Source organism: Vicugna pacos, chromosome 6, assembly GCF_048564905.1.
Source record: "Vicugna pacos chromosome 6, VicPac4, whole genome shotgun sequence".
NCBI classification, from domain to species: Eukaryota; Metazoa; Chordata; class Mammalia; order Artiodactyla; family Camelidae; genus Vicugna; species Vicugna pacos.
The window spans coordinates 20555690-20576098 of record NC_132992.1 but is presented as its reverse complement, the minus strand read 5'-3'; the positions used below and the strand labels follow the sequence as shown (position 1 = coordinate 20576098).

General features: G+C 32.9%; 1 protein-coding gene, 2 long non-coding RNA genes and 1 other non-coding gene across 9 annotated transcripts in view; 1 reads left to right on the top strand and 3 right to left on the bottom strand.

Moving 5' to 3' along the window:
- The window catches only part of CTDSPL2 (CTD small phosphatase like 2), a 65270-nt gene extending 49627 nt beyond the window's left edge, over positions 1-15643 (top strand). For all 6 annotated transcript variants that reach the window (XM_031672840.2, XM_072962540.1, XM_015237215.3 and 3 more), the window contains 5 exons: positions 8078-8140; positions 8245-8324; positions 11357-11483; positions 12824-12919; positions 13560-15643. In XM_031672840.2, the coding sequence (XP_031528700.1) occupies positions 8078-8140; positions 8245-8324; positions 11357-11483; positions 12824-12919; positions 13560-13625 (432 nt within the window). In that variant the 3' untranslated portion in view covers positions 13626-15643. The remainder of the gene's footprint in view (positions 1-8077; positions 8141-8244; positions 8325-11356; positions 11484-12823; positions 12920-13559) is intronic.
- LOC140696810 (uncharacterized) overlaps positions 1-20409 on the bottom strand; it is a 65766-nt gene that overhangs the window by 40229 nt on the left and 5128 nt on the right. The gene's annotated exons all lie outside the window — the stretch shown is intronic.
- Positions 16901-20107, bottom strand: LOC140696809 (uncharacterized). The gene is made up of 2 exons (XR_012073343.1): positions 19824-20107; positions 16901-17416 (listed from the first exon to the last, which is right to left on the bottom strand). It is a non-coding gene; the product is annotated as an uncharacterized lncRNA (long non-coding RNA).
- TRNAV-AAC (transfer RNA valine (anticodon AAC)) lies at positions 18841-18914 on the bottom strand. The gene has a single exon. It is a non-coding gene; the product is annotated as a tRNA-Val (tRNA).

Sequence of the window (20409 nt, the reverse complement as noted above, 5' to 3'; positions counted from 1 at the left end):
ATTAAATGAGCTGGCCTAAATCAAGTGCAGTGAGTAGGAAGTTTGAATCTTAAAAGTTATAAAGATGATTGCATTTTGATACTACTATTTAGTTACACATCGTGTGCAGTTTAGTTCCCTTTCAGTAAGTTTCTGATGGTGTCCATAGTTAATATTGGGTACATTCCCTTGGATTTCTGGTTTTGGCATAGCCATTCTATCTGCTTTTTTAAAAATAACTGAAGAAATCTTGGGTTAGGGTTCCCCCAGTTTTCAGACCAGCAAGCTCCCTTTAAACAGGGAATGATGTCTTTTAAACTTTCAGTGGTGTTGTCTCCATCTACTGGCAAAGAAGAAATAAACACAAGGGTCTGGGATGATCTAAGAGATTTTGGAGAAACCACATTATTAGGTAAGATGTAACTTACATATTTAACCACTGCAATATAATGTGGCCCACTTAAAGGTAGAAACCTGTAAAATACTGTATGTACTCTTAAAAAATAACTTACTGAGATGAAATTCACATTGTAAAATTAAACATTTTTAAGGCAACAGTTTCATGGCATTTATCTATATATTCTTGAATATGTTAATTCCATAATATTCATGTATATACTCTTAAAAATAATTGGTAATGTTAAGATAGGATCAAATCCTTCATCTGAATCAAAGCCAGATAAAGTGTCCTCTTGGGATTTAGTTTACTTTTGCTTTCTTTTTGTGGTAAGTTTGTTATGGTAGATCTATATCTAATTTTAATTCTGTTTCTTGTTCTTCTTTCTTTTAAAACAGTTTAAAATGTAAATTATCTTATGTATGTTTTAATAATTGTCTATATCAGGGGTTGGCAGACTTTTTCCTATACACAGCCAGTTGTTAATATTTTAGATTTTACAGTGTATGTTGCAGCTACTTTTTCTGCCATTGTAGCATGAAAGTAGTTACAGATAGTACATAATCAAATAAGCATGTCCCAATAAAACTTTATCTACAAAAATAAATGATGGTCTGGATTTGGCCACAGGTCGTATAGTTTGCTGGCCCTTGGTCTAATTATGAGAGTATATGCAGTAAATTTACATATTCAGATTCTAAATGGAAGTAAGTAACCAAATATTCATGAAAATTCTTGTTAATATATAGGGCAGTTTAAAATTAGGTCCACTGCAATCTGGTTATGGGCTTTCTTGTTTTTTTTGTTTTTTTTTTTTTTTCTTTCAGATGAAAGTTTGAGGGAAATTTAAGGTGGTCACTACTCACATTTAAAGATTGCCTTACTTCATGATATATCCTCTTCTTTTGATAAGTAGGACTCGACTTAGTTAATGCAAGTTTTGGAATATACCAGGAGGTAGATTATTCAAGGCTCAATTTAGTACCTTGAGTGTACTGGAATTTCCATTTCTCTAGGAGATAGAAAAACGTGAAAGATCCAACTCAAAATTTGATACGTTACTACTGACACTATATGGATAGACAGATTATGTAGTTTGTGTATATGGAGAAAAGTCATTTGAAAGAAGAATTGAGTTTTTAAAGCAAGAGTATGGCGTTCACAAAGGCAAACTTACAGATTTTTGTTTGAATGGGTCTTTTCTCCCCCCTTAATTGGTAGTTCTTCCATGAATTGTTTTACAATTAGATATTGGGAAACGTATTTATTCATAGAATGGTACAAATGCATTTGATATCTGGAAAAACAAGTGCATGATCAGTTCCAATGCACATGTTTTAAACTCTATATTTAGCTTATATTGACACATTGTCAGGAAATCCATCTCGTGGTGTTACTCAGTTAAGAGGTCTCCACTGTATTTAGTTTCTGTTCCTGCAGATCCACCAGTTCAAGACTCTAGGTCATCTCACTCCCTCTTCCATCCAGAAGATGACTTCTATCCACAAGCAGGACTGAATCAAAAGACAGATTTTTCACTTAGCTCTTGAGCTGAACCACCTCCTCAATGACCTTCCTCTGTCTCCATCAAGAACTGGAGCTCAGTTTTTTGAAGATGTAATAGAGCTACTCAGCCCAAACGTGGCTAATTGAAGACAAAAAGAAGATGCCTCATATGTTTCACCACAGTGCAACCAAACGTAACTGTGTTGTCCAACTCCTCATTCTGTAAAGTATGGCAGGGGCATCTGATTTTTGACTCTGTTCACCAATAAGACTTTAGCCAGTCAGTGGCTTTCTGAAGATCAGTAAAATCAACAAACTTTGGGTCAGCTGTCCAGAAATCAGATTGTGGTAAGCACTCAAGGAGAGATAGGATCCTGTAGGGAGCTACTTGCTAAAGGATGCTTTGTTTTATTAGTAGAGATTGCTTTTATGGGAAAAGCTGGGGGGAGAGGTGGGTGGGAAACCCCATGTTTAGCAAAGCCCAACCTCATCCCCATTATTATAGCGTGTCTGTTTTCTTGGGAAACTTACAGTCTAGGGTGATTTTCATAAGGATCTCAAGTATTTTGTACCACAGAACAACAGAGGTAGAGGGTCGGTGGCATCTGTTTCTTTTCCACAGTCTTTCCTAGAAAACTTGGTATTGTTTTTGCTTCATGAAGAAAAAAGCAATCATTTAAATGAGGAGTTTTGTTAGTAAATACCTAATCAAGTTTTTCCTCCATTCCAACTCTGACTTAAATTGATACTAACCGAAGCATTTTATTTTGACATTTATAAAGCATAATTTTGTTGTAGACAAGCAGTATATATATTTGTGCCTTAAATAAAATATCTGGGGTCATAGACATTTAGCATTACTTAGTACTGAGGATAAAAGTAATATTTTATAACTGGTAGGGAACAATATTTTGATAATTGTAAGTCAATATTAAAAATAAATTTTAAGTAACTTTCCCATCCTTATTAGTATACTTAGTCATTGGTAATAATTTTTTCATCATGGCTGTTTTTTAGGTTAATTTTTAGGTTAAAAAAAGAAAGATATAGCTGAAACTTATAGTTACCTACTTCTCAAAAATAAGAAAATGTATTTCATGGGGAATTCTTTGTATCCTTTGTAAATGTGTCTAAATTAGAAGTAGTCCATTTAAAAAATACATGAAAAATTCTTGTTCAATAGCTGAGAATATTCTGCAAATGTAGGAGAGGTGACAGTTGATTACTAAGGATATTAAATTGGAGGCATCAAAATTTAGAATTTGTTTTTAAAGACAACTTTGTGTTTCACTAAATGGCTTTTTTTTTTTGCTTTTAAAATGAGTAGACTTGATAATATAAACACAACAGTAGTTAATATATATATTAATATGTATACATACATATTTAAATTTAAAAATATATATATATAAAATGGTGATGACTTAAAAACTAATGCTTCATTGCTGTTTTTAATATACCTTCTATATGAATTCATTAAGCTTCACGTTATCCTATTTGGACTATATAAGAAAATACCTTTTCAAATTTATTTCTGTTCAATGCAGTGTAAAGTTTTGCAGAAGCTTTAGTTTGAGGGTTTTGTTTTTTATTTTTACTGGTTCTGATATTTTAGTATTTACCTATTTATCCTCAGATTGACCCACCTACAGATACTATCCCCAGCAGCCATCTACCTCTTATTGGAATTGTATGAAGCAAAAGATGACTTGCAAAATCACCCAATGGGTTATGAAGTTGAGGCCTCCACAGGGCCTACCTGAGCAACCCTCTTTCTATGGAGAAGGTTTGGGCTTTGTCTCCATGCTCTGGTATTGATGCTAAGAAAATATTAACTAAATTAAATAGTTAGGTAATCAACTGACTTTACCTCTTCTAAAAATACAGATATGGCTTTCTCTTTGGGTTGAGATTACCCATTTCTGCCCCCATGAAATCCTACTCATTCCAGCTATTCCTCTTATGGCTAATTACTTTTAAATAATAGTATTGGTAATCTCAGTGTGCCAGGCACTATTCTAGGTGCTTAACACGTGTTAACTTATTAATACAATTCTATGTAGGTACTGTTATACCCATTTTATAAAGAAACTGAGGTATACAGGAGTGTTGAAAAAATTGGGAGAGCCCCTATACCTGTGATATCTACTTAATACCTGTAGCATATCATTCTTCACATTCTTTAGCATTAGTTTTCTACTGCTTAAATTCTTACTGCTGATTAAATAAATGGCATTCACCGATCATCTTTTAATTTAGAGGTACCATACTCTTTAAGTAGGAGAATACCACTGATTTTATCTTATTTTTCCTTCTTTCTGTAACAGTGTAAGTTCAAAGGATTTCATGGATTTCATGGAAAAACTGCTAAAGATGTTTCTTTTTTAATATGTTAGTCATATTTGTGCCTAAAATTATTTAGAAATACTTTTCCTTAAAAGATTCACCTGTATGAAATCCTTTTGTTAATCACTTGCTCACAAATTGAAACTGCCTCTTTTTTTTTTTTGTCATGTATAACTTTATGATATTAGGTAATGGTTTGGTAAAATAATAGATATTAGTGTATATAACTTAACATTGCATACTTATACATGAACTTGAATTTAGACAGATTGTCACAAAATATTTATAATCACTTCATAACTGGATTGCTATTTTAATGGCTATTTTTATTAAATCTAGTTCTCTTAACCATTTATGGCCTATTAGGATCATCTAATATTCACAATTATAGGACATTCTTTTGTCTTAGTACTAAAGAAAATACAGGCTGACTGTCAGATATTGTTCATATCAAGAAGTGTCAATGTATTAAGTTCTGGTAAAATCATCCCACAACATTATACAAGATTAGTTCCATTATCACTATTTTGCAGATACTATTCTAGTAGATTTTGGTTTTGGACTTTTACATCATGGACATATAAAGAAATAAGTAAGGGAGATTAAGAGATACAAACTTCCAGTTACAAAATAAATTGAGTCATGGATATGAAATGTACCAAAAAAAGTTTTACATAATGGACATATTCATAAATCCCAGTCTTTGGGTAGTAGTCAGTCTTACTTAAGACATGTCTTTGGGTATGGTATTTTAATATAATAATTTTTCCTTATTATACCATTATGCATGATTTTAAACTTTTGATTTTATTCAAAATATATTTCATTTAGTGAAATACATTTCATTTAGTGATAGATTAAAACTATTTGTTGTGTAGATAGAATAATTGCTATATATTTGGAGGAACATAGGTATACCAGTCTGAAGTGAAACTTTTGACCTAGTACTTACATTTGGGAGACTACATGGTTTTTAAGAGTTGCAAGTTTGAAGAAGGACAGTTGCTGAAGTACTAAGTAGTGGAGAAATGAAGAAAATAGGAAATAGGCAGCTTGGGACAAGAATCTTTGTTATGAGAAGGTTAGGAGAAGAAAAATGGAGTTAAGAGCACTTGTGGAATAGATTTTGAAGCATTTGGCAGCATGTATATGTGTGTATCTGTATGTTTGTGTATCTCTGACCTAACACAATAAGTGATTGTAGTCTCATTGTATTATACATACCATACAATTGTTCTTTATTTGTTTCCTACTGGACAGTGCTTAGTGCTTTTTGACTTCTATATATTTCTGCTTTAATATACATATCTAAATGACTTAGACCCTGCTGGCCTTATGTCCCTATTTCTGTTTTTCTTTCTGACATTTTGCCTTTATAGGCATGTGGCAGAACCCCATGTGGTCCCACCCCCACCCCTGCTCACTGTACCTTTCTACATTCTTTTTTCTTTTTTTTTCAACTAACCACCTCAGTTTCTGTCTGTGTCTTTTAATCCTGAAACACCTTCCTGTTCAAATGGTGAAATCTGATCTGAGTATAGGAACTTTTACCATCAATAGTTACTCTTTTCTCATGGTGAGGAAACACTCTAGCATTATATTCCTCTGTCTCAGTGCCACTTTTCACCAGTGAACAAGCATATTAAGAAAGTCATTAAATTTTGAGATTTATATTTAAGTATAGTCAAAGTAGTAGAATGCATAATTATAATTTTGACCTAATCTGGAAGTCACTGTGTAAGAAATTGGAAAATGTCATCTTTGTATAGTGTTCCACTTATTCTGCTTAGATAATATTATTTAAATAGAAGTATTCCTCTACAATGGTGAAGTGTGTTAGTGTTGAGAGGAAACAAATCCCAAATTATAGAGGCCCTGCTGATCTTAGCTTACAGTATGGAGCAAGTGATAGCAGGGAGATTGAAAGCAAATGAAAAAAGATTTAAACGTATAAAAAGATTAAATATTTGTAATTATTAAATGCCTTTTACTGAAGCCTTTTAAGCAACAAACAGAAGGCTCTGATGGTGCACAGTTTATCATCTTCCATGAGATAAGTTAATTGAAAAAAAATACTGGCAGAATTTGTTTTTCTCCTTAACCATCACAAGTCTTTTGAAAAGTTCCATAATTAAAAAAAATTGATTTTGCCAGTTAAGGTAGTACTATCTCTAAATCTATCAATTACTTGGATTACCAAACAAATAAGATGTGTTGAAAAGTATACCAAAGTATACCAGTATTTCAGGAAGAAAATGTTAAAATTAATTAGAAGAGTAACCCCTAGTTAAAAAATTTGTACCTCATCCTAAATAATAGTGACTGGATACTGAGGATTTTGTTATTTTTATTTGCTAGAAATGAGGGTATGTGGCTTATTTTGATTTTGATTAGTCAAGAATTTGAGATATAACGACTGACTGAAAGGATTTAAAGTGAGTAAACCTTTATTATTAAAGCCTGTAGGCAGGGATAGAGTGATATTATTAGCATGTTAATAATTGTTTTAAATTTTTCTCCTACAAGTCATCAGTTCTTAAGGAAATTCAGTTGGTCCTCGGGTAGTAAGTAGGGTTGCCCCTCTTTCTCTCTGTTGTTTATATTGCTTAACTTGAGGCAATACTATTTAATTTAGTCAACAGATTTTTATTAAGTACTTGCTATGTGTTTGGCATTGTCTTATGCCCTTTGGGCTTTGGAAATTACAAAGATTGGTAGAATGTAGTCCCTACCTCCTAGAATCCTTTGCCTGATTCCCCTGGTCGGCCCTAACATATTCCCAAATCTAGGTTTTTATCATGAGGGCATTTTTGTTTAGATGTGTATTGATGACAAAGTTAAATTCCATGTAGCCTAGATTTTTTTAATTTATTGCCGTCAGTATTTTTCAGTTCTTTATCTGAATTGAGTGAATCTGGTGCATAGGTGTTCTGTCAGTATGTGTTGTTCATGGTATTTGACGATAATTGTCACCTTTGAGTAGAGTACAGAATAAATGTAATTTAAAGGAGTCAAAATCTTTTGTAAATCAGTTTTAGTGGTTCATGGCTTACATTTCTGTGGTTTTTAAATATTGAGTATATTACAAGAGCTACATTAAATGTAGGCAAGAAGACAGACACAGAAACAAGAAAATAATGTATATAAGGCAGTTCTTTGGGTACTGTAGTCTTTCCTGGTATTGCTAGTTGGTTTTGATAACTGGTGTGTTTGACTATTACATTTTTAATCTCAGGTAACCCAGTAGTACTAACTTAGATACCACATCTGAATCAGTAAATGTAGAACAACAAGATTGATTTCTGGAAAAGTCCAGTTATTTAAACCCACCAATCCAGACATTTCTTTCTTGACTATTAATTACCTTAATAGGAATTTAAAATAAAGGTATTCTTAGCAGGTGATTGTTGAAAAGAAATTCTGAGTAATTATTGAGGAAGGTCATTGAGACAGGTCAGCCAGAAGTGGATACACAGCCTGCCTAATAATTGGATGGATGCTACCTGGCTGGAAGATGGAGCTGATTGGTGGATCAAAATCTCAGAGGAAACCTGCCATTTTTAGTTTAAATGTTTCTTAAAATTATATTTCATGAAGGACTATATTGTATGCTGCTATTTAACTATTAAAAAGTCAAATGATCACCAGTGATTATTACTGCCCTACCAGAAGATTGTTCTAAGTGACTTTTGGTGTGTGAAATATATTTGGTTGAGTGGTGCTTAGTAAACTTTTGTATTATTTTAACATACAAACTTTTAAATTATATCCAAAGTTAGAACCTATCTTATAAATAAGTTGTTTCTGTTTCTGTTTATTTGCTGAAGCCTGTCTTTGTTATTTCTTCAGGTTTATGTGAGATTAAGGCCATTCTTCAGGGAATTCCTGGAACGAATGTCTCAGATGTATGAGGTAAACATACTTAAGCTAATTACCTAAGTATTTTTATTTTATTCAATGTAGTACCCATATTTAGATCATGTATAATGATTACTTCTTTTCCCCTGAATTTATAGATCATTCTTTTTACTGCTTCTAAGAAGGTGTATGCAGACAAGTTACTGAACATACTAGACCCTAAAAAGCAACTGGTCAGGTAAATTTAATTAAGAAATAGTGGAAATGTCTGTCACACTTATCTCTGAAATTACTATGATTCTATTTAATTTTGATAGCCATTTTCAGTTGGCTGCATATATAGAGATTTGTTGTGTTAAATGGTAAAAAAAAAGTGAATTTTTTTAAAGCCCCCAAACTCTTTAAGAGTTCCTAATTATTTAACTCCAGACAGACGTTCTTTAAAGGATACAAAGATCAAATATATTTATTCACTTGTACATCTGTATCCTTACTTCTTTTGGGTTTGGGGGTAGATTGGTGATATGTGGAATTTTTCACTGTGTGCATGATGTTTTCACTTCGTTATGTCTCTGAGATAATGCATGTTATGTCACCTTTTTAAGCATAGAGAAATTAGTTAATTTTAACAAAAAGGATCAAACTCTTTTGCTTTTTTAAAGAGCAAATTTATCTTCCGTAGAAAGAAAATGTTACATGAATCTAATTGGAAATTGCAGTTGGTTTAGTCACTCGGGTTATCCTGATCTGGACTCAGTTCCTTGTGTGTGTCCTGAGCCAGCAGATGCAGTGTGTTCCTGGTTAGGTGGGAGTGCCGTGGGTAACTTATTTAAAACAATTTGAAAATTAGTTTCATTATTTCTGTCAAGTGAGGTAAGATAATAAGACTCAGCAGTCTTGCTGCATCCTCTTAGATGTAGGAGTTAATCTTTGAGTTTTGATCAAGAGTTGAGAGAGATGTCACAGAAGGCTTATAAAGGCTTTAATAGCTGGGTATTCATTTCTTAAATACTTTCTCTCATATTGTCTTAGTGGAAAACCTTAAATTTAATTTCTACTGTTAATAGTATTACTGAGTAATTTCAACTATGGTGAAAGGGTTTTCCTAGTGTCCACATTCAGAAGATTTTTTTCCTTATAAATAGAACTGACTTTTTTTAATCTAGAGGATCAAAATTTGTCCTGTAGTCAGTTTCCATTTTATCTTCCATATATATAAGCAAGCTTCAGACCCACAAATGAAAATGTTACTTTCTTTTCATAAAAGTGTAACTTATGCTCATTTTACCAAACCTTAATAAAAGTATACAAGTGATTTTGCTCTGATGGCTTCATTCATTCTGAAGATTTCTGTTCAGCCCCTCAAATGTTCCAGGGAACGGTGGTGAGCAACACCAACCGTTCCCTCTTGGAGCTTTCATTTTACTAGGGGACAGATCATAGTCATGCAACTATAATGTTACTAATTAACACTCCTCTTTTAAACTAGTTTTATAAAATCCACACCTTTAGGAATTTAACTTTGTTTTATCTAGTTGTATTTTGAAAAACTTAAAACAGAAAAAACTTATTGAACAGTATATAGAATTCATTAGAGCACTATAGGGAGTTATCTGTGCTGGTGATAAGGTAGACACAGAAATTTCTATGATCTCTGAATCTCATGAGTCCAAATGCAGATTTGATGACTAGCAAAAGTAGTTTCTCAAACTGCAAATATATGCTAGTGATCCTCAGATTCCTGAATAAACTGAAAGGAGGTTAGTATAATTTAATTAAACTAATTGTATCTACATACATATTCAGTTGTTTCCTATCTCTAGCAAGTTTGCTGCATTGGAGAAAAGTTACCAATAGTGACTTGCATGTATATGCAGTAGTACCTGCCTCTCCAATTTCCTCATATCTAAATGTTTATACAAATAAAATATGTAATCTTACTTAGATCTAACCAGGACTTAAATTCTTTTGTCTAGTCTTACTTTTTCACAATAGGACTGCCTTTAAACCTTTCAGAGGTAGATGATCATTTAACTAATTAAAAGTATTCTTTGAAAGAACCTTTTCTGCTACCTTTTGTCTGGTTGTAAAATTCTTCCTTTTTGCCATCACTACTGGCACTGATATTTTTAAGGTTGATTTTTGTTGTTAGAGCTATGACAGGTTTTGTTGGTAGAAAATGCCCTTCTTGAAATTGCATAATTAAAAATTAGATATTTGTAAGCTGTAGCTCCTGAAAAATTGTTTCTTGGGATTAAGACACAAGGAAGCCAAACTACCAAGTTATTAATATATACAGATGGAGTATTATTTCACAGTGATCTGTATCAGTTATTAGGAATATTCAGAGACTAATATTTTGAGTGGTAAATGGAGATTATATAATTACTACAAGGCTATAAGTATTATTATAAAACTTTTAGTAGCTTTTTTAAATGATACATAATTTTGTCAGTTTCACCAGTGAAAGATCAGTTTACATTTGTAATACCTAAATCTGAATTCATCATTTCATTCAATCCTTGTTTTTTCAAGTGACCATAAACACACACACAAAATTAAAAGAAAGGTGGGTGTTTGGGAAAAGCTGAAATGATGGAATGTTTTGCCCTCTGCACCTTTTCTCAAAAACTATAAGAGAAACTAAAAACATTTTTTTAAATGCCAACACGGACATTCCTTCTTATATTTTCTATTCTGGCATGTACAGGGATAGGGAGGCTGTGTGGTCTTCTGGTTAGAGCAAAGGACTGGGAGCCAGGAGGATCCTGGGTTCCAATGCGGGGCTAACCACTGACTTACTGTGTGACCTTGGGCAAGTCACTTGACCTCCTTGTGCCTCAGTCAACCATCTGGAAAATTGGTTAAAAAGCAGGACCTCGCTGACAACCAGATGCTGCATCTGAACTGAGCTTTCTTGGGTAAATAAATTACAAAAACAATTTACAGAGTTTTTAATCCCTCTTTATCATTTAATATAACATTTTAGAATAAACAGAAGTTCTTTAAGGCATGGTAATATTTGGTTGTAAGGTTTCAAGAATTGTTAAGAATTTTTGTAATAGAACTGTAGCTCAGAGCTTATTAGGCCCACACTCTTATTTGAATTTTCTTTGTGAGAGAAAATGATAAGGCTTAACTTGTAAAGCCTATGGTATGTGTATGTCTATATATGTTTCAGTATATGATGTGCTTTTTAGAGGGTTGCTGTTTTTGGTGGTGGGTTTTTGGTTTTTTTTTTAGTTAATTCATTTTTTTTTTTATATTTAGGCACCGGCTTTTCCGTGAACATTGTGTTTGTGTACAAGGAAACTATATAAAGGACTTAAATATCCTTGGAAGAGATCTTTCAAAAACTATAATAATTGACAACTCACCACAAGCCTTTGCATATCAGGTAGGAAGAGGATTACTAAACAGACTGAGACAAATGCTGCCAAACAATATGATGGGACAACAGAATTTTAATTTTCACTGGTGGAATTTCCCTGTTGAGTGTCATCTTTTAGAATTAGAAATGCCAAATTGGTATATTCCTTGTGGAAATTTTTCTTCTAAATGAAGTGCAACATAAATAAAAATCTAAGTAATAAATCTGAATAAGAAGGGACTGTAAGATATGTATCATTTAATAGCGTTCTTATCAGTTGTTAAGGCAATGATTTAATTGTAAACATGTTTTAAGAATTACAGATAGCTTAACCATATTCTTCTGGTCTGTTTGAAAATTCTGAAGTATTTTCTTAGACTATTTTGTCAGTATATTTGTACCTTTGTCAGTGATTCTTTGAAATATAATTTCAACTAGAGATGAGCTATCCTTGCAAGATGTAGTTACGTTATGAATATGTTCATGTGTTATGTCTGAGATTTCCTTCACAGTGAATCAGTACAGAATGGGGATGGTGGAAAGTGGGTTGGATGTAGATGAAACAAGATTTGCCCTTAACGTCTGTGTTTCAAAATGTCCATAATAAAATGTAAAAAAAAAGAATAAAAGGGGAAAATTTGCATACAGTATTGAAATATGTTCAGTTTAGGTCACTACTTTTATTTGCTTGCATTTTAAAATATGTTCTTAAGAATTTCATCCTAGTTCCTAGGTAAAATAATTTGTCATTCTCCATCTCAAACATAATGTTCTGTGTAAATGTTAAAAGAAAGATATTTTATCCTCAAGATTATTTACTATAAAATAAATATGATTTGTATTTTTGTGTTTAGACTTTCTCATCAACCATATACCATTGAGTCAATTTGTTATATTCCTACTGTATTTCAGGTTATCTTGCTAATTGTTGGGAATAAAACAATGAATGGGACACAGTCCCTGCATAAGAGTGTATGTTTTCTGATAGTGTTCTCTGTTTAGATTGTCAATAGTCCTTCATTCAGAATGCTTAGCATTGACTAATAGTAACTATTTCTTGAATGAATAAAGTTATGTTTTTAGTGATGTTAATGCAAAACTTGTTTTAATGACTCCTTTTGTTAAGTTTTATATACACTAAGAAATTACGCTGAAAAACCAATTAGGCTTCAATTTATTCCTTAGCATCTGTCTCTTGCACTATTAAATTGTCAAATAACATGACAAGCATAAACTCTGATGGCATTCCTTTTTAAAGGAACTTGTGGATTAATGTTTGCTTAAATCTGTTATTTCTTTTTTAAGCTTCTCCAAAGTAGACCAAATGTACATAAAAATAGGATTTAATTACTTATTTATCATTTTAGCTATCTAATGGAATCCCTATAGAAAGCTGGTTTATGGATAAAAATGACAATGAACTTCTAAAATTGATTCCATTTCTGGAGAAGCTTGTAGAACTGGTAAGTGTATCTTACATTTATCCTTTTGTTAGTGTTTTTATTGCCTCAGCTCTATTGAAATTAATCTTTTTAACTCCTTTATGTGTACTGACTTTTTAAGTCAACATGGAAGATTAGGGCAGAAGTTGGAAAAAGATTACAAGCATTTTGAATCTTATAAATTATATTAAAATTATATTTAGCAGTATTTTTAAATATATACTTTGAATGTTTCATTTCTCTGGACTTCCTCTTGCAAGTCACTAACTAGTTGTATTAAATTGATTTCATCGTTCAGATCTAGAATTAATGTTTATGCTACTTAAACTTTATTCTGGGATTTTTCCCCCTGGACCCATGGATTAACTTTAAAACTACTGTATAAAGTAGAATTTAGTGGCTTAATGACTTTACTTATCTTTTGGTTTGGCCTCTTATTGTGTAATTTTTTTACAAAATTAAAACATTAATGACCAGCTTTTTTTTTTTAATCTGAATTTAATTTCTTCTACATAGTATCTTTTTATTTGGCAAACAAAATAATGTAAGTTGTAAAATAAATGGTGATATATTTTCTCTGCAGAGTAAGAATGTTCATAAGGTTATGAGGATTGTGTTTTTGAAATTACGTGACTTTTAAAATGTTTGTTTCTCCACACAGAATGAAGATGTTCGACCTCACATCAGAGACAGATTTCGCTTGCATGATTTGCTGCCCCCAGATTAAGTACAAAGACTTGTCAAATCACTGAAGGGGGAGAGAATGCAGGACCCTTTTGGACTAAGACAAAAACATTGCCATTACTGTTGAAATTTTGCATTTTTGTACCCCGTCTTGCTTTTCTTATCTTTGGTGCCCAATAATAATCAAGGGTTACAGAAAGAGACTTTATCTCAGATTGAATACATACAGTAGGTAGGCTAAAACAGAAGAGTCTTTAGAACTAGTGCAACTCCAGTGAATTTTTTTATGTACAGGACATCTGCAGTTTATAAAGAATTCTGTTTCTGCCACCAGCAGTTTGACCTGTAGTCACACAGGATTTTATGATAATAACAGAGATGAAAATGGACTTTTATTTTCTCTCTGTTTGGTGCTCTAAGTGGGTTTGTAGCCACTTTTCTGTTACTTTAAAATTCTCATTTCAACAGGAATGGCCAGTAAAAGTTGTTTTATTTTTCCTGTTAAGGTTTATAACCTTTTTACATTTTTGACCTGTATTAGATTAGAATTTCATTATGCATTCCTTTTAGTTGAGGCGCTTCATAGTTTTCTGGAAATAGTCAATTTTTAGTTTTTTTATTATACATTTGAATGGCCGTTTTCCTGCTTTGTCTGCCTGCATATTGTATATTTGTTTAAAAATATTCTCTACTTTTAGTCCATGTAAGTTTCATTTAGAAAGACATGCATTTATATTTTGTTTCTGTAATATCCTACTGTAGGTGAAATCTTTTCAAAAATCAAGAGACTGGGTAGATAAGAATATATGAATGACTAATATTCAAAAGATTTAAACCATTGTGATGGCATGTGTTCCCAAGTGGTAATATCTTGCAGTGGCACACAGATGTAATGGATAAAGGTATACCTCAGACTTCACTGTGCTCACCAATCTTTGAGGAGAATGGGTTTGGTCACCTGTTGTTGGGCTTGATTTGGTTACTGTTGCCTTTGGTTTTCTCCAGGAATGAAGTATTCAGCACAGTGATTCAGTATTTTTAGTTATTTTGCATGGGCTGGTAGTACCTCTGTTATGCTCTCGGTTACAATCAATTTAAAACTGTGTAACAGTCTTGGTACATTACAGTAGCTATGCATTATCCTGTGGCACAGTAAAACTCCCAAGCCACCAATGCAGTTAATATGCTCTCATAGTGGTTTTCTATGCTATATAAAAATAGTCTTCAAGCCTTGGTTCTCTAATGCAGCTACCACAAGAGGTTGATATTTTTATAGTGGTGTGTAATCTCCTTTTCGGGAGGCTTTTTATGGAAGGTAGAATTTGTAAAAGTTAGTATGCTTTGCCTCTCAACTGCATTAACATGCCACAGGCTCAGACTGTTTTCGTGTAAAGGATGTCAAAGAACGGCACTTTTTCTAAAGAGAAGTTTGATATTTTGTATGCTTGTTAAGAAAGTACAGTATTGGAAATTAAAGGTGGACAACTGATAATTGAGGAGTATGTCACTTAATTTTTTATGTATATTACCTGTTTACTTGTACAACTTATTGTACAAATTACATGCAGCTTCATTTTCAAATGAATCCTTAAAATAAGGAAATCTTTTTAGGAAAACATTTAATTTTTGTATTTTTGATTTTAAAGGCATGAGTTATGTCAGTTTTCAGTGTATTAATGAAGATTTTAACTTTTCATCAGGTTGAGTGTTTTCTTACTATATTATCTGTTGTGTATGTAGTTAGCATATTGTGTCACTGAACTGTTTAAAAATCTAGCATGTAGAGCAAGCCTGTTTTGTGGAAAATCTTTATTCATTAAAAAAATAATCATGGCAGATTTTCTGCAAAAAAAAGCAGAAGCATTTGCAATTCAGAATACTGGGGGTTTTTTGTTTGTTTTTGTTTTAATTTAAAGAAAGGTATTTTGCTTGCAGGAAAAAATACTACAGATTCATTTTAATGAGAATCTTTGAAATGTATTTATCTTTAGGGCATCTGGGCATCTTTATGCTGTTTGTCTTCTGTCTTTCTTGAAATAAAATGTACATACGTTACCTTTACATATGCTCTTGCTCAAAATTGTGAACCTAGTTACATTTCTCTTTGCTCCCTTTTTATGTTCAAACAGCAGAACCCAAAACCTATACCAGATCCAAACTTTCAGCATGCATTATAATTGCTGAAAGCTTTTGTGATTAAATACTGTCTCAAAGGGCTTTCCCATAACTAAAAGGAAAATGTAAGCACCTATATATACCACTGCGCCTGTGGGCATTTAAATAACACCGACTTTTATCATCTTTTATTATTGATAAAGTTGTTTTTGATCCCCTGATAGAAGAGTTCCTTTAAGTCAACTGACAGGTGAATTAAACCAAACAGGATTCTGTAAAGAAATAAACTAAGGAAAATTTTATATAGCCTGAGAAAATTTCTTGAGATCAATTTAATATATTTTTCATTACTTTATTTGAGTCACTTAAAATTTGTTGTTAATACAAAATTTAAAATAACTTATAAAGACTTATCCAGCTTCCTTCCATCCTAATGTTTTATTACCCCTTCTTTTCCTTTATTTGTTGGTAGATGTTATCTTAAACACTTCCATTAGTTAAATGGAGATGTTTATGAATTGAGGTGTGCCCAGCCCCTTCAGTTCACATAGGAAACTTGAACTTTTAAAAACTGACTATAGTAAATGCAGGAGAGATGGTTACCTGATAAGACACAGAAAAAGTGACCTATATACACATTACAACTCTGAAGTACAGACTATAATTGTGATATTTCCAGTAATAAATGTCTGACTTTTAAGACATTCTTTTAAATATTTGTATTATTGTTAGGATGTTTTAATCAGTTGTGTTTTTTAATTCCATGTAACATATGTAGCCCTAATCGGATTTATATCACCATATTTCTCCTTGGGTCTTAAAAGAGAGTTGGTAACAATTTGAAAGCATAAATTGTTTTATATTAGTTAGTATGTGTATTTATTTACCCGATGGCTTTATCTTGTTTCCCAAAATTTTGGAGGAATTTGTTGAAAGCATTGTAACTCCTATAAATGGCTATTTTCTTGTAACTGTCAGTGGAAATGGATGTGTACATTGTTTTTTTATATTTCTCTGGTTTTCTGGTTTGTTTATTTTGGGGGGTTCTTTCGGGGGGAGCCGGTTAAACAGAATCGTTTAAAAAAAGTTATCTTTGGCCAATGACTTTCTCAGCTAGATATTACTTTCATTCAGCCATCTAAAGAAGTTTGTTTTTCATTGTTTTGTTCAGTCAACTTGCCTGAAAAACTGAGAGACTTCATCTCATCAATGAAGAAAGCATTTCATTATTCCTACAAATCTTTACAGCGAGCACAGACTTCTTCATGAGGACCAGATCTCTTCCACATCTTGTGTCAGTCACATAAAGCTGAAATGTAAAGGACACTGAAGCCTTCATTTAATTGTACTAACATGATGGTGTTATATACTGCATCATTAGCTAGTTAAGGTTTTCTGACCTGACTTCTCTTTGTCTTCCTAGGTATTTATTTGTTACCTCTTTTAATCTTGTGTATCTAAATTAACTTAGTGTTAATAGTTACCCACCGAATAACTATGCCAAGCAACTAGGAAAGAATGTTTATTTTATTTCCCCTTATAGGGGAAGAGTGGACTGGGAACAAAAATGTATGGGCCAAAAGGCCTTAGGTTGTCATTCATTCACTTTCTTATTCCTCTCATGAGCTACATTTGAGAATAGTATTTTTTCAGTGCTGATGTGCTTGATTATGTCATTACTTTTCATGTCTTCCCCTGAGTTAAAAGCTTGCTAGGAACCTGTATAAAATACATTTTTAAATTTCAGAATAAGAATCACAGAACTCAATATCTTATATTTAAATGCTACTTTTAAATTATTATTGGAATCCAAGTCTCACTCACTAGGATACATTTTTATAAAATGTTTCTCTGTATCTTGAATTGAAATTACTTGCCCAGAGGCAAGAGTTCCAGGATTATAATGCATTTTGAGACAATTTTTAAAGGGGGATGAGAGCAACAAGTTTATACTTAGTTACTTTATGGTTTTGATATTAGTTATTAGCATTTTGAAATACACCAGTGGGTCCCAAGCTTGACTCTTCATTAGAATGACTCTGTGGAGCTTTTGAAATACAGATTCCTGAGGCCTGGCCTCTGCAAGATTATCTCACGGGGTATAGAGTGGGGCCTGAGAGTTCTGTTTTTAAAAAGCTCTCCAAGTGATTCTAGCGGCCAGGTTTGGGAAATCACTGCTTTAAATAATGTGACAGTGGTTTGAAAGTTGAGAGTAGGCAACAAAATACAGTTTATCAGACATCTCTTTGTGGTACAGTTTTCTTTTTTTTTAACTGGGACCAGATTTCACAGAACTTATTCAAGATACATGGAGGAATAATAAAGAAGATTGAGGCTACTGCTCATTATCATTCTTGTCTTTCATACTTTTTAAGAGTTTGCATTTCTAGCACTTGGAATAGTTGATCATATACACAGCTGAAGGACATATCCCTGAATGAGACCATTATATATATAACTGTAAAATACTTCACTATTTTTTTATTTTATAAATCTTTGTAGAAATAAGCAACTAAATACTTTCATCTTTTGAAATGGGATTTTTCAAGGCAGTGTCCTTTTGGCATTAAGGTAGAGGGGAGATAATATTCTCTCTCCCTTTTTCCACATGAATCAATATAAAGTCATAGACATTTAAAATTTTCAATTTAATTTCTACATATTTACTATGCAGTATAGCCGTGAACAAGTAATGTAGATTTAGTTTTCTCATTTTCAAATGCCCTGATCACCCTACCTCACAGGGTTGTTGTGGGGATAAATAAAACTTTTATGGAAGCACTCTTCTTTGGTGATATTTTGTCAGCCATTAGAAACTATAGTATCTAATCTGTATTTGTAAAGAGCTTTTTTTTGTTTACAAGTACACAAATTTTTTTACATTGCTTTCCTTTTTGATCTTCAGAACAGACATGTTATAAGGAACATAGAGGAGGTTACGAATAAGGAAAAACAGATAAGGAAACTGAAGGTCAGGGAGGGCTGTGACCCAGGACCTCACTACAACATGCTATTTCCAAGGCCTTGGCATTCTTACATAATCATGTTAGTACATAAATACAAAGCTTTCTCAAGTTTATAAAATCAATTTAGCCAACAAAATATTCTTACATTTTGGGCTTTTTGTTTTGTTTCTTTCTTAATGGAGGTACTGGGGATTGAACCCAGGACCTTGTGCTTGTTAGGCACATGCTGTACCACTGAGCTATACACCTCCCTGGTCTTGAGCCAAGCAATTTTTAAACTAGAAGGAAATTCTGTCTTCTGAGTGTACCTTTTTATTTTACAGATAAGGAAATGTGTCTAGAAAAGTGTCTGCCCAAGATGACAAAGCTGAGATTAGAACCTAGGTTTCTTAATTACCATTATTCAAAGTGATGACGTTAGGATGAACGGCATTCTTAATTTCTGTAACTACCGGAAGTGCAAAAATGGAATAAAACATTTGAATAAAGGAGTTAGTTTTGAAAGTTAGAAAATGGCAAGAAAGAGCCAGATTATGGTGAGCTAAATTGAGGAAATTATATTTGATGTAATAGGCTAAATAACTTAAACCAATATAACTACAAAATAGCATGCTGGTCTCACCTTAGTCTCTGTGGTAAGACTTTTCCTGTAGTTTTATTGAGTAAAACCGGCATATAACATTGTGTAAATTTAAGGTGTACAATGTGATGATTTGATACACATATATTGTGAAATACTTGTTTACCACCATGAGGCTGGTTAACACATCCTTCACCTTCACATAATTAGCCTTTTTTGCTATGGTGAGGACATTAAATTACTCCCACAGCAACTAAAGTGTGCAATATAGAATTAACTATAGTCATGCTTACATTAGGTCCCTGGAACATAAGGTCTCGCAGCCAGAAGTCTGTACCCTTTGACTAACGTCTCCATTCTCCCCACCTCCCCAGTTCCTGGCTATGATGAGGCTTTTGATAACTATTTCCCCTAAGCTTCAAAGGAGTCTAATGTATACAGATGGGTTTGAGAGTCACTGCAGGAGACCTTTAGAAATAAATGACTTGAGGTGACGTCTTAGGAGTATGGTTAATACAAGGAGCATAAAGTTCAGAGTCAAAAGACCTGAATTCAAGAACTTAAGAACTCATCCACTTACTAGACAAAGCAGTTCTCTGAGCCTCAGTTTGTTCACCTGTGAAAGGGGTGATGAAACATGTCAAAGCACATTATAAACTATAAAGTAATATACAGGTAAGAGGATAGAAATAATTAAGGCAGGAAATTCTCTTAAGGGTATGTGAGGTATATACAGGGTTCGAGAGATGTCTGAACCTGGGGGGCGGGGGCAGTAATGGGCAGTAGAATTGGTATTGTGACACCACGGTTGTCAGGGAGAGTTTTTAAGAAAGACATGAGAAGCAAGCAGTGGTCTGGAAGGAAAGGCTGGAGAAGTGAAAATAGATCATCTATGCCTGTTAAGAACATGTTTGATGAAAATAATGCTGAGTGTTAAGGAAGAAATGGATGATGAAATTAAAGAGTGATTACTGAATGGCTTGAGAAGTCTGGCAAGTAGTCTGGATAGCAGGTTCATGTAAATAACAGCAAGTTAGAAGTCTCTCAGTAATGGGTGAACCAAATAAACGAGCTTTTAGTAGTTCCCATATAATAAGCTTCAATAGTTACATTTGATAATAGTTGCCGAAGGGAGGAGTAAGTAGCTTCCTAGTGACTGTAAAAGT